Source organism: Juglans regia, chromosome 16 (assembly GCF_001411555.2).
Source record: "Juglans regia cultivar Chandler chromosome 16, Walnut 2.0, whole genome shotgun sequence".
Taxonomy (NCBI): domain Eukaryota; kingdom Viridiplantae; phylum Streptophyta; class Magnoliopsida; order Fagales; family Juglandaceae; genus Juglans; species Juglans regia.
This window is the reverse complement of record NC_049916.1, coordinates 1,414,545-1,432,972: the sequence shown is the minus strand read 5'-3', so window position 1 is coordinate 1,432,972 and position 18,428 is coordinate 1,414,545. Positions and strand designations below refer to the sequence as shown.

The 18,428-nt window shown below is 34.6% G+C and overlaps 1 protein-coding gene across 2 annotated transcripts; it reads right to left on the bottom strand.

Annotated features, from left to right (window-relative positions):
- Nucleotides 1-10,462: 10,462 nt before the first annotated feature.
- Nucleotides 10,463-16,943, bottom strand: LOC109009995 (cyclic nucleotide-gated ion channel 1-like). Of its 2 annotated transcripts, none has more exons than XM_018990683.2 (8): nucleotides 16,804-16,943; nucleotides 16,478-16,649; nucleotides 15,791-16,187; nucleotides 15,360-15,650; nucleotides 14,991-15,271; nucleotides 12,928-13,039; nucleotides 11,810-12,172; nucleotides 10,463-11,187 (listed from the first exon to the last, which is right to left on the bottom strand). In XM_018990683.2, the coding sequence occupies exons 2-8, from the start codon at nucleotides 16,516-16,518 to the stop codon at nucleotides 10,759-10,761; spliced, it is 1,914 nt and encodes a 637-aa protein (XP_018846228.2). In that variant the 5' UTR covers nucleotides 16,519-16,649; nucleotides 16,804-16,943; the 3' UTR covers nucleotides 10,463-10,758. The 2 variants fall into 2 exon arrangements, with proteins under 2 accessions (XP_018846228.2, XP_018846227.2); XM_018990682.2 differs by having other exon boundaries at nucleotides 16,478-16,624.
- Between the last annotated feature and the right edge of the window lie 1,485 nt (nucleotides 16,944-18,428).

The window sequence follows — 18,428 nt, the reverse complement described above, 5'->3', positions numbered from 1 at the left end:
TAACAACCCGATGGCTGAAATTTTCTTGAAGATGTGTAAGGATTTTTAACTTATGGTTTACTAGAAGGAAAACCTTCAAGGAAATCCTAGTGGTGGCAGAACGTGACCTAACTCTACATAGGTTCCTTCATTTCCATTTTGTCATTAATGATTCTGGTTCCTTGAGAAGAAAAACCCAAGGCAACCCATACTCAATAAGATTAAGCACGGTTGCCTCATCATGGTCGAACCAAGTACTCTATTAATCCTGTGAGACACAACAAAGCCATAGCACACATCTCTCAACTCTCTTAAGCCAAATCTCTTCAACCCAAAAACCCTTGCAAGTGCATGTGTGTTCATGAGAAGAGAATGAGATAGAAACTTGAAGATTCTCACTGTGCAAACCTCCCCAATGTGATGTCTTCGATTTCCCTCCTATGCTTGTGCGAAGAGAGTGTTTGGATGAAAGGAAAATAGTGTTTGGTTTTCTTCTTGAGTGGACGAGATAGAGAGGAGAAGAGGGAATGAAATCTAAAAATGAAACAAATGACATTTGATATTCCTTTAACATGTGAAAGGGGCACCGGCCATTAATGCCCTCTATTTATACTCTTTGTTCTCCACTTATTCTATCTCCCATCATTACCTATTTTTGGAAAAATGAAAGGTTTTTAAGAGTTTCTTGCATGGGCGACAAGTGGCCCTTTTTTCTTGCCCTAGCTGAAAACACTCTTCCCCTTCCCCTTCCGCTTCCCCTTCATCATAGTGCTTCTTGGGAACTTAAGGGACCCTCCTTGCATGGGACACATTTGGCGCCTTCTTTGGGGTGACCAATGGCGCCCCCCAAAAAAAATTATAATCTCCATATGCTCTAAATGTTTTTTAAATTTTCAATATACCTAGAAATACCTTTCTCCAATTTTTTTATAGTCCCAATATTTTGTTTAATTTCTATATATTATCTATTTTCAAGAATGTGGTTTTTCCAAAACTAAAATTAAAACTAATTTTAGGAAAAATAATAAACTTATTAATATGGATCCCAAAGTTTTTTGTTATAGAATATTGAGTTTCTTAATATGGAATCAAAAAGTGAAAATAAAAGAAAAAATATTCAAGGTCGATAATCTTTATGAAAAATAGTTTGTAGTTATGTTTTTATGATTTTTAGATCTCTTTTTAATTTACATAAGAGAAATGATGTCTGTAGTCTTAGAATATGTAAGCTCCGCCCACTCCATTTGAAAAAAGTAGATAAATCTAGGACCTACATGAAAATAATTATTTTTTAGTAGTGGACCCCATTTGTTTTTCAAAGAGAGTGCGTATATAGAGCTTGCACACCCTAAGACTATATCTTGCATTACTTGTAATGTCCGTCCTTGTGGTGAGACTTTTTAGATTTTAGAAAAGATAACGGGAATTACCGTTCGATTTAAAACTTTTTGCTTCCATACCCAGGGTGCAAGACTCTACGTTTTAAAATAAAATGTGTTTTGAGAACAAAAGAGGTTTATAGCGGAAAACATTAATCTTAAGATAAAAAGGTCTGTCATACAGTTAAAACTCTCATGCCTAGACTTTTGTACTCTTTCCCTTGGGCCATGTCCATCCTGACACGTACTGCTCATTCAGTTCCTATGTGGAGAAGGGCACACATAAAAACTAAAATGAGTCGAATACTCAATAAGTATTACTTCATACGGTTAAAATATAATAATATAGGTTTTCATTCATGCATTCATCATTCTATACATACTATACATACATGCATTCATTTGAAAACATCACTGGACGAGATTTTTCTTTAAAAATGATTTTCTTTTCATAAAACATTTCTCCCGTCAGTGCTTTCATTTCTTAAAGAATGCGATGCATTTATACATTCTTTCTTATCACTTTCTTTGACCGGTACACATTGTTACGCCTCGTGTGATGAGTTTAGTAGTCTTTTGGACCTCGACTCCACCTGTGGCCACGGGTTGAGAATCTCTTTTCAGTCATAGGGCAGCACTAGGTGCACTACCAGTACTACTTACCTAGCATTGCAATCTGCCTATTCCTTTGGTACCCTTTTTATTCATTCATATGGCCATTACGTATTTTCAGACATTAAACGTTCAGTCCTTTCATTCAGTTCAGTCCTTTCCTTTTCAATCCTTTCATTTAACAGTACATTCATGGAGAAACATCATTTTAAAAGCATGGGGCTTAAACATCATCTTTCATGACACCATTTAAAACATCGCTTAAAGCACAAGGCGTAAGCCTCAACATTTCTTTTCGTAGAAAATACATACAATAGATACTGCTTATAGTCATCCATTCACATGCATACAATTAATACCTTGTTGCATAAAAAGGGGCTGCCAAGGAGGTCCATACATACGTATACCTTTGAACACTTATAGTTAGCATGCTTTCGTAAAACATATTTCGTGTCGTTTCGTAAAGCGTCATAAAGGAAAAGCATTTCATTCTCTAAGGCCACTCAAGAAACAATAAAGCTTATAATTTTCAGACAAGCCTTTCAATTTGCTCGAGAGCACTTCAAATTGAGTCTTGTGTGCCCCAATTGTAGAATTCTGCCTCAATCTTGTAAGTGTCTCCATAGGGTCATCGTAAGAAGAGCTCCAGAATCTTAATTGCACAGCTTCAAAAAAAGAATTTCAAGTAGTGAAAGAACCAATTTCCTTAGCATCTTGAAACCATACTAATGCATTCCCATCCATACATAATGAGGCCATCAATATCTTCTGACCATCTGGCATTGGATGTAAGGCAAAATAATAATTTGTCTTATAAAGCCATCCAGTTGGGTTTTCGCCATTTAATCTTGGAAAATCCAACTTAATACTTCGAAATTGCATCTAGGAGTCACATTCGAGTTCTAAGACTGAGCCCCATCGCCATTTTTTCCACTCCCATTTCAAACATTTCTTCCCCCATTCACAGCTTCCAACAAAATATCTATCTTTGAATTCAAGCCATCCAGTAAACTCTGATGATCTGCGATTCTCTTCTCTTGCAATTCTTGATGTTGCTTCAACCCAAGAACCATCTTCTCCAAGTCTTTAAACCGTGTGCCTTCTGCTATTCTCGAAAAAAATTGCCCAGAATTGCAAATTGCTCTGATGCCAATTGTAACAGTATGCTAGAGAATTATCACACAATATTGGAAATGAACACTTTGATCTTCGAGGGATTAGGAACCTCCAAATGAATTCTTATTAACTTTTCGATGAATGCGATATAAATGAAGGACTTCAGTATTTATAGACAATCACGTCTGTTAATGGCAGTTGAATACTAAGGGTATTATAGTAATCATCAATGAGTAAATGAGGACACAATAGAACATTTAACCCTCAAGTAGAAACGTGACTATCACATGATCAACTAACATGTAACTAACTCCCCTGATAAGCTTCCTTCCAGATTTCGCAGTCATCCCTCTTCCAACTACTGAACTGACCATAACAACCTTCATCTTATGTTGCACAGGGCACCCGATGGCAGCAAGGCTATCACAAAGACCTTTGAAAGTGCGTAAGTGATTGGTTAGGGTGGTGTTTCGTTCCTTCTGCAGATATGTAAGTTGCTAGGTAAGGTGGAACTCACACTTCTGTGAATCCAGGGGATAGGCTTCCTTCAAGGAGGACCAGACCTAAGCAGCTAATTACAGCCTGACAACAAGGCCAAGTGCCTCCTATGAAAGGGTGCCAGCGATCCACCCATGAAGTAGCCTGTCTGATTTGCACAACCGAATAAATTCTTCGCTAAAGGAGCTCTGATCAGAGCCCAAAGCCCAATCAAGGGCACCATATTTTGGTGGTGTTAAGCTCTCACCAAGAACATGATTAACTTGGTCTTTTCCCTCTGCCAAGGCCAAAATTTGCTCACCCCACAGTGGGTAATTGGAGCTGGTGAGGCGCAAGCTAACAAAATTACCAACGTTGAGGAGGATAGTAGCCATGGGAGGTAGACTGTGTTACTCTCACACAGGCTCATTGTTACTCTCACACAAGCTCTAGTACTATTAGAGCATGTGTACCTACCATAGAGGATAACTCCTCACAAGTCAAGACCGATGCATCTGTGTCGCACCATCAACAGAATCTCATTTCCATTTCCTCTGCTGTTGATTCTCAACAGAATGCCATAACCAACTCTGCCCCTTATGGAATAAATTAGAACCTTCTAGACTCTTGTGTATTTCTGCTATAAATACTAGTGCTATTGTACTGAGGATGTAATGAAATTGATAGAACACTTTTATGAATATATTCTGTCTTTGAGGCATTTTTATGAGCACCTGTGCTACATTCTTGTATCACTGGTTCTGGTTTCAACATGGTATCGAGAGCTTGAATAGGGCCAATGCCCACTTTTCTTTCTCCGATCATCATGGCACCACCCAAAAATTCTTCTCCGAATTCTTCTATCACCAACTCCACTACACAACTCATCACCATTAAGCTTTCTACCGACAATTATTTACTCTGGCACACCCAAATCACAACCTTCCTCCGCGGCAACCAACTGTTTGGCTATGTCGATGGATCCACTCCCATGCCTCCCTCCATCTTTGATAATGCTCCTAATCCGAACTATATCTCCTGGCACACCCAAGACCAACTCATAATGTCGGCCATTTATTCTTCTCTCACTGAGACTGTCCTCTCTCAAATTCTCGATTGTTCCACCTCCCAGCAAATCTGGGAAACTCTACATGAATTACACTCGGCTCAATCCACCGCCCACCTCATGCACACTAAATTTCAACTTGCAACTATGAAAAAAGGGTCTGATTCAATCTTCACTTACTTTCAAAAAGCCAAAGCACTCTCTGCCTCTCTCAATGCCGCAGGTTACCCACTCCCTAATTCTAAGTTCATCATCTACTTTCTGACTGGTTTAAGCTCCGATTTCGAGTCCGTAGTGTCCTCCATCACTACGCGTCCCGATCCTCTCTCCATCTCTCAGGCCTACAGTTTTCTTGTCAACCATGAATCTCGTCTTGCTCATCAAAAACTATCTCTTCTCTCCCATAATTCCTTCACTGCCAACTCCACCACTGTGCGTGGCTCGTCTACTCCTCCAAATCGAAGCCGTGGCCATGGCTTTCGGCGTGGACGGGGTGGTCGAAATTTTTCTCCAACTCCCTCTAATTTTTTTTCTTCTTCTCAGACTAATCGACCTACATGTCAGCTCTGTAATCGTATTGGTCACACAGTTATCTCTTGTTATCATCAGTTTAATCATACATATCAGTCTCCACCTCTTCCTTGTCTCTCAGCTAATTTCACCAATTTTTCAAATACATCAGCACCATCTTCAAATTGGTTTCTAGACACTGCTGCTTCCACTCACTTCACCTCTAATTTTTCCAAGCTTAATCTCGAGTCCTCACCTTATCAAGGTCCAGATTAAGTAACTATTGGCGATGGATCATCCCTCGCTATTCAAAACTCTGGCTCTGGCTTGCTTCCGACACCTTCTGGCAATTTTCTTCTCCGTCAACTACTTCTTGTTCCTTTAATTTCTCGAAATCTATTATCTGTTCGACAATTTTGTTTGGATAATTCAATTTTCTTTGAATTTAATTCTTCTGGTTTTTTTGTAAAGGATATACGTCCCAGGAAGTACTTCTCCAAGGCCCCGTTAAGAATGGTCTGTATGTTCTTCCAACTGATGATGCGGATGTCACTCTCCCTCCACGACATGCTTTCATTGGCGAACGGACCTCACCTAGCATATGGCATGCTTTACTATACGACATCACAATCTTCCAGTCACCTCCACATCCACTTCGTCACCCTGCTCGGCCTGTCTTCAAGCCAAGTCTCATGCTCTCCCACATCCACTCTCACCCTCTAGCTTGCAATTTCCTTTTCAGTTGCTTTTTTTAGATATCTGGGGACCTGCGCCTGTGCTATCCTGCAGTGGTTTTAGATTTTACTTTTCTATTGTTGATGACTTTACAAAGTATGTTTGGTTTTTTCCTCTATATGCAAAATCTGATGTGTCAAAATTTTTTCTAAATTTTGTTATATTTGTTCACAATACTTTTTCAAAAAATATTATAGCTGTTCAATCAGACTGGGGGGGTGAGTTTCGTCCCTTTCATGCTATTTTGCAAAAACTTGGTATTTCTCATAGAATTTCTTGTCCATACTCTCATGCTCAAAATGGTAGCATTGAACGGCGTCATCGCCACATTGTCGAGACTGGTCTCTCTCTTCTTGCCCAATCTTCGACTCCTCTCAAATATTGGGTTGATGCTTTTAAAACAGCAGTTTTCCTCATAAATAGAATGCCCACACCCATTCTTCAACATTTCTCTCCGTTTCAAGTTCTGTTTGGGTCTCCACCTGATTATAATTTTTTACGTATTTTTGGCTCGGCCTGTTAGCCTAACCTTTGCCCTTTCAACCATCATAAATTAGACATGAGATCTAAGCTCTATGTCTTTTTAGGATACACCCTTGATGACAAAGGGTACAATTGTCTACATATTTCATTTGGTAGAATCTACATTTCATGGGATGTACGCTTTGATGAAACTCATTTTCCATTCTCTTCAACTCAACAAATATCCACCCAGGCCCCATTCTCAACCCAGCCCGTTCTCACCAATTTCCTTTCTCCTTCATTATCCAATCGAGCCCCATTCTCATCTCCTCAACCTTGCGACCGGCCCAACCCACCTCAATCTATCCCTCCATCTCATATCTCAACCCATCAGCCCACCAACCCAAACCCTAACTCCATTCAATCCATCGCTTCCGAAAATACCTTCCAGACGTCTCATGCGCCGTCTTCTTCAACATCTTCTCCTGCGACTTCTTCTTCAAACCAGCCCTCCTCATCCTCTGATAACACCCATTCGGAATCCATCAATCTTCGTACCATGACCACTCGGTCTAAATCTCACATAACCCGGCCCCTTCATCGACAAGATGGTACCATTTTATGGCCACCACCAAAGCACAGTGCTGCTCTCTCCACCCTTTCCTCCATTCCCGACGAACCCACTTCCTACACGGAAGCTTCTAAATTCCCTACTTGGCGTGCTGCCATGGCCAGTGAATTTGAAGCTATCCTCTGAAATAAAACATGGTCTCTTGTCCCTCCCCATCATTCTCAAAATCTTCTGGGTTCCAAATGGGTCCTCAAGACCAAACGGCTTGCTAATGGAACCATTGAGCAACGTAAAGCTCGTCTTGTTGCCAAAGGGTTCCATCAACAAGCCGGCCTTGACTATTCGAAGACCTTTAGTCCGGTCGTCAAGCCTGTTACTATTCACGTTTTGATCTCTATTGCAGTGTCTCGGAACTGGCCCCTTCATCAGTTGGATATACAAAATGCTTTCTTGCACGGGGACTTTGAAGAAGATGTCTTTATGCAGCAACCTACTGGGTTTGTTCATTCTGATTTTTCTCATTTTGTTTGTAAATTAAATAAATCTATCTATGGCTTGAAACAAGCACCTAGGGCTTGGTTTGCAAAGCTTAGTTCGAAATTAATTTCACTCGGTTTTCATGCTTCAATTTCTGACTCCTCTCTGTTTATATTTACATCTGCTACTTCCACTGTATACGTTATAATTTATGTTGATGACATAGTTGTTACAGCGTCTGATTCTTCTCTCATTTCAGCTCTTGATGGATCCTCATTTGAGGATCCTCAGCTTTATCGAAGTGTCGTTGGTAGTCTCCATTATCTTTCATTTACCCGTCCAGATATCTCATTTGTTGTCAATAAAATCTGTCAATATATGCACTGTCCTCGCCACTCTCACTGGCAAGCTATTAAATGCATACTGCGTTATCTCAAACTCACCATCCATCTTGGCCTATTTTTTTCTTCTGTCTCTTCTCTTAAACTAACAGCATTTTTAGATGCTGATTGGGCTAGTTGCCTGGATGATCGAAAATCGACGGGTGGTTTTTGTGTCTATTTTGGGTCTCACCTAGTGTCTTGGGGATCCAAGAAACAACCAACAATAGCTAGATCCTCTACCGAAGCAGAATATAAATCAATTGCAAATACTGCTTGTGAACTTCTATGGATACAAGCTTTATTAAAAGAATTGAGAATTTTTCTTTCTGAAGCACCCCACCTGTTATGTGATAATATTGGTGCAACTTACCTTTCGGCGAATCCAGTTTTACACTCACGAACTAAACATGTGGATCTTGATTATCACTTTGTACGTGACCGTGTTACTAAGAAAACTCTTACTGTTTCTTTTGTCCCGAGCAAAGAAAAAATTGCAGATATATTTACTAAGCCGCACTCCTCGGCACGATTTGCACTCCTTCGTTCCAGCCTCACCATCTTCTTGGTACCGCTTGAATCGCGGGGGGATGTTAGAGCATGTGTACCTGCCGTAGAGGATAACTCCTCACAAGTCAAGACCGATGCATCTGCAGCGCACCATCAATAGAATCTCATTTCCATTTCCTCTGCTGTTGATTCTCAACAGAATGCCATAACCAACTCTTCCCCTTGTGGAATAAATTAGAACCTTCTAGACTCTTGTGTATTTCTGCTATAAATACTAGTGCTAATGTACTGAGGATGTAATGAAATTGATAGAACACTTTTATGAATATATTTTGTCTTTGAGGCATTTTTACGAGCACCTGTGCTACATTCTTGTATCACTGGTTCTGGTTTTAACAAGTACCATGAAGAAGAGTGCACACAAGGTGTTTGAGAAAAATACTCACTCACCGTGAGAGTGCCGAGAGTCTTTGTATTTATTTATATACAAGGTACAAGGTTCTATTATGAATAATACTAGTTGTATTGACGGTCGGAATGCAAGATTATACAAGGAAAAATAAAGTTGTAATTATCTATATGTTTCCGTTGGGTTGAGAGGTTCTCATATATGGGCTAGCCGTTGGGTGAGTTGCCATGTATATAGACGTGAATCTGTATTTGGTATATGCCCATGATCGGTGCATAGGCGTTGGGGTAGAGCTACGTTAATACCCTGAAATTAAGTGCTAATCTCCACTACTATTCAACCGTGAGCGTCAAGAAGCTAGGAAAGGTTTTTTTTTTTTTTGGAATTAATCCTATGCGTTAATGTCACACCCAAAGGTTCCTGGTATGAGATTAGACGTACGTACATATCTTTAAAAGAAATTAGCTTTCAAGGCGGGGCCACCTCTTTAATCAACCACGCATGCATTGGGTCAAGACAAGACAAGGGGAGGGAGGGAGGTGTATTTGTTATGAAGGTGATCAGAATTTGCCATAGTTGTGGAAGGGGATTATTCAGCAAGATAAAACGACTCTCAAATTTTCGGATCTTGTGTTTTTTCTTTAATTTTTGGTTTGGAATTTTTTTTTGTGATATTGGTTTATTGGTGGATCGATGTAATGTTGGTTTTTCTGTCTTAAACGAGAGTCAAGAAAAAGTGATATCAAGCTTGTTTGGTCAAATATTCTTTATCATTTGTTTTTATTTATGTATATTTTTCTGAACTGTATTGATTGTTTTGATACACTTGTTCGGGTCTTTGCCCCTCTTATCTTTTATTTATAATTGAGTTAAGAGTTTATTACATAATTTGATGAAGAGGAACAAGCTAGCCCCCTTCAAATTTTTATTCAAATTTAGAAGCCTCAAGCGAAAAAAATATAAACACATCAAATAGATCATTTATAATTTATTATTTATTTTAATATTGTCCAAAATATTTATAACTTTAATATTGTAGAGTCCACTTTGCGCATTTCTCTCACTTAAAATCCTCAAATTCAAGTAAGAGCAATATTTTTTCTTATTGAAGAAATCACAGCTAAATATATCCTATTAAAAATAGAGAGATGATTTCTTTTATTTATTTATCACAATCATTCACACCTGTTCATTAATTTACTTAATAAGGCAAACTCAACCTTTTAACAATTTTTTTTATTTTTATTTTTTTTATATGTAAGGAATGGACATGCAAACCGCAAGCAGCCAAGAAAATATATACAGCGGAAATCGCCATATCGGGCTATATCAAATGTGGGGCCGTGGATTTCACAATCAGTGAAGCAGTCAGTAGCAAACAAATAATCCAAAAATGAGAAGGAGAAGGATACACGTACAAGGGACACAATGACCAAAACCCCTTTCTGTACGAAGTTTCCACTTCATCAGCCAACGTTGAAAGGTCAATATTGAACAATATGTTTTATTATGACCAAGTAAAATGACCAACCAAACTGAAGACTTTATCTATCTCGTATGTACGTGTTTTATTATGACCAGTTCCTGCCGAACAGTTTCATGAGAGGCATGTGTGTGTTTTTTTTCCTGGTTAACCGGTAGTACTTCGGCTGCTGAAAAGTGAAAACCTGCCAATCGGTCCTAGCTAGGCTGACAAGCTGATTAAATTATGAAAAATAATTTATACAAATTTTAAATAGATAAATTCAATATAAATTCATATAAAAAAACAGACTCCAATTTATAACCACTCAATATTAAAATCAAGCGACTGCAATTTATCTAACGACTTAAAAAAAATCAATGCAGTATTTAATCCACAACATGTAATACACGTCCTCTTAAACAAGCTATTTATTGTATTTCGACAAGAGCAAGATCAACATTTGATAACAGTACTAGATTAATTATTAAGTGGAAAAATTATTTAAGCTTGGGGAGCTGTTGGAGGCGGGGCATAGCCAACAGCATGGGCAGACTTGATAGCCTCATTCAAGTAATTTATGAGGATGGATGGTGTGGCGGCGCCATGCTGCTTAGATTGATGAAGCTGCAAAATGTTTCAGTTGTTCCGAGTTAGATTGGGCGATGTGTCTGAACTTGCTAAATTTCCACCAACATTGAGACATCATATCCTTGAGGTCGCTAGCCATAAGACAAAACGCTTCGACTTTTGTATGACATTTGAGTGTCCTTGTTGATAAGGGAAGGTCGGATAGTCCGGGGGATTCCAGCACCCAGTCTACAAGATGTCTTCCAAAGAGGTCACCTGTCTTAAGACACTCAATTTTGTTGCCATGGTTACTTGTATATGTCCACGCAATTCCTTTGACCACGAAGATCATTGCATCCAATGGTTCTCCCTCTCGAACAATGTAGTTGTTTTGATTGTAGTGCACGTGCTTGAGAAATTTATTGGTGATCTCATACAACAATTCTTCACTTTCGTTTTCGAATATGGACACCTGTTTGTTCACAAACAATTGAGCAAAATTAGACTTCAAGCAAAATTGAGCAACTATTATCATAATCTTTAATTGATGTGATAGATTTAAGTGGTTTTATAAGTCAACTACTTACATGAAAGATGAATTAAAGTATCTGACATAACAGTAGTTGGTATGAATGAGGATGGATGTCAGATCACAAATGTCAATAGTAGTAAGATAGTTTATGAATAGTAGCGAGATAGTTTGAGTTGAGTATTTTTTGAGTTTTGGAAAATGATAGAGAAAAAGTTGAGTAAAAAATATTATAAAGTTAAAATATTGTAATAATATAGTTTTGTAATATTATTTTTGTTTGGTATTTGAAAAATTTAAAATTATTTTTTATTTGAAAGTTTGAAAAAGTTGTAATGATTAATTTAAAAATTTTGTATTTGAATTATGTTTGGAAATAAGATGGGATGAAATGAAATGAGATCAAATTAGATTTTTGTGTCTCATGTAACACCCCAAAGCTGCCCTAACTCGTAACTAAATCACTACATCGATCTTACTATACATTCGATTAATTTTTAAGCACTTTTAAGGAAAAATAACTGAAATTTAGAGGTGGGTGGGGGATGGGGGGATCGAAACTCACTCTCCTTAGCAGGGGTAAGCAGAGATGGAGCTTAATCAATCTTCTAAGTGTTGTGGAAAGATGTGAGAATGGGTTTTCTGTATCAATATGTTTGTTTTGATCTTCCAGTATTGGTGTCAGATAGCTCATGATAATCTGTTGTAACTGATCAGAGAGTCCGATTGTGTTTATCCAAGACTCGATGCTACGTGATTTAGTTCTCTTGATGTTTGCGGTCTTATCCTCCTCGTCCATATATGTCAAGTAGTACTGCTTAGATGTCTTCAACCGCTTAGACATGATGATTTTATTATGCTGCTTAGATTTCTTCGGCCGCTTATAAATCTCCTTCAACTCATTAGATGCTTCCCACTGCATGTACACCTGTCACATCATAATTATATATGTTGATCAGTTTCTAAGATTTCTACTCATGATAAGTTACATCTAACAGTTATCAATTGTCACACTATATTCATATATAAAAGATTAGATTTCTACTGATCATAAATTTTCACATTATTATATTAATTCTTAGACTAGCCATATTTTAGTTAATAATAGTTAAATGTTTAAAATTCAAATTTACAAGACTATCATGATATGATAGTGCTTTTAAATGGGTTGGAGAAAATTTCTTCCAATTTAGTTAGGCGAAAAACGTTGTTCTTAATATTAGTACAAGGTTTTCCTCCAAATTGGATTGGAAATAATTAAGAATCCCCCAACCTAATTATAGATATAAAAATATACAAATTATTTAATAAAAATATATATCATTAGATAAACCATCCTTGCCTAACACGTACTTTGTCAAACCATTACTTGCCCCAAAGATACATGGGAATTTAATGATTCAATTTATACATTCATATGTGAGCAGACTCTTTTAATAAGAAGACCACATAATATAGAATATTTAATTAAATAAGTGAGAATTCAAATTAAGGACCTCTAAACATATATGTTTATAAAATATCACCACTTTCTCAAAAAAATTGGAGCTGTTACGAATTTAATAGATGAAAATAATTAAAGTTCTAACATATTCATATATACACATAATTATGGAAATAATGAGATCCCTGCTTAAAAAACATTAACAAAAGAAGAAGAAGAAGAAGATGATCAGCACCAACCTGCAAATTTCCGATGAAGTATAAAAACAGAAGCAAGCCAAAGATCGTGATTAAAACTGTGAAGCAGTTTTCCCAATAATAAGAACTTGTTTCAAGGTTTTGACCAAATGAACTGCCAGAAAATGATCAAAAAACATTAATATATATATATATATATATATATATAATATGATCAAAATGAATAACAATTTATAACGTCTTTTTACCTTCAAATTATTATCTTTAATTTGTTGAAATTAATATTGTTGTAGCTGAATTACTACTTTGACATGCAAGTACGTCGGACATTTAAACTACAATTTTTAATCAAATATGACTTTCATTCGATTTTAATCATTGAAATAAGTCAAGAATTAAAAAAGGTATCATGTATATAGCATAATTTTAATGGATGGTTGGATATTAAGAGGTGATCATCATGCATATCTTAGTATTTTTGGTACGCAGTACGATTTAGGCTGTGTTTGGGTGACGAAGTATCCTTAACACTTTCCAAGTATTCTCGTACTTTTGAAAATACTTCACATACCAAACAATTTAAAATACTCTCAATGGGACCCACAAACTCACTTCAATCTCTAATCATAACTATTCACAAACATTCTATAATACTTATCACTATTATATATAAATAAAAAATAAAATCACTATAATATTTATCACTATTAAATATAAATAAAAAAATAAAATTATTATAATATATAAATAAAAAATAAAATCACTATAATATATAAATAAAAAATAAAATCACTATAATATATAAATAAAAAATAAAATCACTATAATATTTATCACTATTAAATATAAATAAAAAAATCATTATAATATATAAATAATAAAAAATCACTATAATATATAAGTAAAAAATAAAATTACTATAATATATAAATAAAAAATAAAATCACTATAATATATAAATAAAAAATATTTATCACTATAATATATAAATAAAAAATAAAATCACTATAATATATAAATAAAAAATATTTATCACTATTATATATAAATAAAAATAAAATCACTATAATATATAAATAAAAAATAAAATCACGATAATATATAAATAAAAAATAAAATCACTATAATATATAAATAAAAAATAAAATCACTATAATATGTAAATAAAAAATATTTATCACTATTATATATAAATAAAAAATAAAATCGCTATAATATATAAATAAAAAATAAAATCACTATAATATTTATCACTATTAAATATAAATAAAAAAATAAAATCATTATAATATATAAATAAATAAAAAATTACTATAATATATAAATAAATAAAAAATCACTATAATATTTATCACTATTAAATATAAAAAAAAAATCATGATAATATATAAATAAATAAAAATCACTATAATATATATATATAAAATAAAATCACTATTATAAATAAATAAAAAATAAACTACTATAATATTTATCACTATTATATATAAATTAAAAATAAAATCACTATAATATATAAATAAAAAATAACATTACTATAATATTTATAACTATTATATATATATATATAAATAATCTCATTATAATATTTATCACAATTATATATAAATTAAAAATAAAATCTTTATACTATTTATCATTATTATATATAAAAGTAAAATAAAATCACTACAATATTTATTAATATTAAAAAATCACTATAATAAAATCATTATAATATTTATTACTAAAAATCAAATCACTATAATATTTATGGAACCCACACATTTTTCAACTACCTACTCAAAAGTCAACAACTCAACATACTTCACACATCCAAACAACTCAAAATACTCTCAATGGGACTCACAAACTCACTCCAATCTCTACTCATAACTATTCACAAACATTCTCAACACTTCTCAACACTTTTCAACACCCAAACGTACCCCTTAGTTATGTCTCAAAGTGGTACTTTCAATATATTATGTTTGATTACATTGTAAAATGGGTGGGAAAGTTTAAAGGAACAACATCAATGTATGACTATGTATCTAAATAAATAATAATACTAATAATAATAATAATAATAATAATGAAAATTGTATTAACGTTTACGAAGTTACCTCAAATTTCGCAGGCCCCACCAAAAACAAAACAAGTTCTTTCGCGGAAAATCCATAGACGCCAGTATACCAGATTGACGGGCATCTTGGAATATCCCAAAATCAAAGCTGAGAGTTGTATTTGTTTTTTTTTCTAAAGAGCAATAATCATTTAAAAATGTGTGATTGCCATGACCACAGTTAAAAGAATTCTTGTTACATCCGGAATCATGCTTACAGGCCAGGTGCCAGCACGTGGTCTCTCGTTCGATGGAGAAGAAGTACCAAAAAGCACCCAGTATCTGATGATCAAAGATAAATATAATTTCATCCCCAACTAATTAATTATAAATTAGTAGAGATAATAATAAACGATGAAAACATACGTACATGACTGGCAATGAGATACAGAAAGAGATTGAATCCAGCTTTCATCACTACAAAACCTTTGGGTGGGATCATCATCATATTCTTGTAGCTTTTTGCGTTCATCACTTTAACATGAGTAGTTTTAGGAGGACTACTCTTAGGTAGGATGATAGTCTGGTTGACTATTTTCAACAATCTGTAGATACGGAAAAGTCTTGGCACATATTGCGAAAGAACAACTGCATTTAGGAATTTCCTTCCGTCCCGGAATTTCGAATCTCTCATTTCAGAAAATATAATTGGCACTAGAAACTGTTCATGTTCATAAATATATATAAGTATAGGAGGAGATCAATGGAATAAGTTTTTGTTCCGATCCATTCTTAAGATATGATTTTCCCAACTTGTATGTATATAATACAAAAGAATGGCGAGAAAGTTTGTCGTAGTACCTGGGGGAGTGGAAGAATGGCGAGCATGTTCATTACGTAGTCTGACCTCGAGTAACAGTAATCACTGCTTGCTATTGACCGAGCAACCAGCAGGTCCCCTAAAGCAACCAAATCCAGGAACGATCGCACACCAGTAGCAAAGATTCTCAAAGTCTTATCTAAAGCAATGCATTTGGTATCCTCGTGGATGACAGGAAGATAAAAGAACAAAGGGTCCACTGCTACTGCAACTACGCACACCACTAAAAACGCCAGATCCCAATATTGGAACAACCACTTCGTTTTTGAAGTAATTTTCATCATCAAAGGTTGGTTGACCTGCCCAGTTGCCATTTTTATTATTTTTGAAACAACAGTACCATCATTCTCGGGACCTTGCCGCTCAATATCCACGTACCTGATCAGCACAATATATGTATATATAGACCAAAAGACATTAATAGAGGTAACAATTATATATATATATATATATATAGACACACACACACACACACGAAAATGTTTTAAGTTTTTAACCACATGACAAGTGCTATTCATTATTATTTTAACTATGATAATCACATCTCCCCGATGTATTACTAAATCATGGATCGAAAAGTATTTACTAATTAACTTTTGTCGTTCACGTCAAAAGATAACAGGATAAATAGCATTTTTAAGATTGAAGAAGAAGAAGAAGATGCTCACCTTAGTTGCCCGCTTCCTTGAGAATTCCAACGGCGACTCATCACTAAAGCTTACAAAGTCCCAATTAAATTATAGAATAAGGTCTCCAAAATCTTTCAACACCGCGAACTTCTCTTAGTATCCAGAAATTCAGGATCTGGTGCACTTCTAGAAAATGGAAAACATATGAACGCTGTCATGCATATATATAATATGCAGCCCAGAAGCCAAAAAAAAAAAAACTTAACATGAATATAAAAACTCATGTAGTACAGCACAATCACATATAAAGAACTTCATGGTAATAGCCAGATCTGGCTATTGTATTTATAGAGTAGAAAATGAACCTGCACTTAAAGTTGGAGCGATCGTGGAAACAAGAAGAGGATTTTGATTAAAGCATGAATAAGTGACAGAAAGTGCCTTAGATGCTGCATCTAATTACGAGTGAGCTGCAATATTGAAGATGCAGAAGCTGTGGTGAACAATGGTGATCATGTCTTAATTATGTCTGATAAATATATATATATATATATATATATAGATAATACACAATAGCGAACAGTCAACGGCCAGCTAAACGTACACGTTACTGTACAAAAGGGAAAAATCAAGAGTTCTACTACTTTTTCTCATGTTCACACGAAACATGATCTGACAATTTTTTTTTGTTTTTTTTTTTAATGTTAAACCTAAAATTATATCCAAAAAAAAAAACTTAACATGATTTTAAAAACTCATGTGGTACTGCACAATCACATATAAAGAACTTCATGGTAATAGCCAGATCTGGCTATTGTATTTATAGAGTAGAAAATGAACCTGCACTTAAACTTGGAGCCACCGAGGATACAAGAAGAGGATTTAGATTAAAGCATGAATAAGAGACAGAAAGTGCCTCATATGCTGCATCAAATTGATGTCTTAATCAGCTAACCGTGTTACTGTAACAAAGGGAAAAATCAAACTTGCCCACTTTCCCAAAAAATCAAAATGTTGAAAAATGCAATTTTCTAATTTGCCCCTATTTCGATATTAGAAATATTTCATCATCTTGGTTATAACATTTTTAAACGTACACATAAAATTTAATACATAATTCAATATTTTTAAATTTTAAAATAATAATAATATTAAAAAATAATATTTTATTTAAATTTTTAATTTTTATCTCATTTTAAACCATTATCCAAACTACACCTAACCCTCGACCCTCGAGAAAGAATATTTTGATTAGATCAACCACGTGAATAAAATGTTTGCAGGACTTAAATTGACCAAAAAGTTAGTCAAGCTATGACCAAGTGCAGGGGCGGCTCAAAGCAAGGCGACTGAAACTTGCCTAATGCCGCCACTCCTTAACCCCACCAAAAAGCCCTCAATGTGATTTCGTTCAAAAAAATTGGCACAAGTCATTTTATATTCTTTTAAACAATAAAATTTATAAAAAATAGATATTAAAAAAGGTTAGTATTGTGATGAACACATCTTATATATTCTTTTAAAATCTTGCTATGAGTTATAAATAAATTAATAAAATAATATTTCCAATAAACACCTTATAACAAAAAAGCGTAGTTATTTGATATACACAATAATTAAGAATAGAATACAAAATTTGGAAACTTAAAAAATCTCAACTTTAAATAATAATGATGATATGAACAAGAAAAGTTTTACGATTTTTTTATTTATTTGGAGAGATTGTTTCAAACTCCAGACCTCCATTTTGGAAGCTGAGGATTATGATTATCAGGTCACACATACCTTTGACTAAAAAAAAAAATTTATCATTTTGAAACTTACACACAAAAAAGAAAAAAGAAAAAAAAAACGTATTGTAAAGAATCAGAATATCTGTTTATTTGTATTATACTTAATTGGAGAGTTGATTGAATTATTATATTAAATTTTTTTAAAAATAATCTCATCTTAAATTTTTGCCTTAGGCCATCGTTTGCATTGAGCCGCC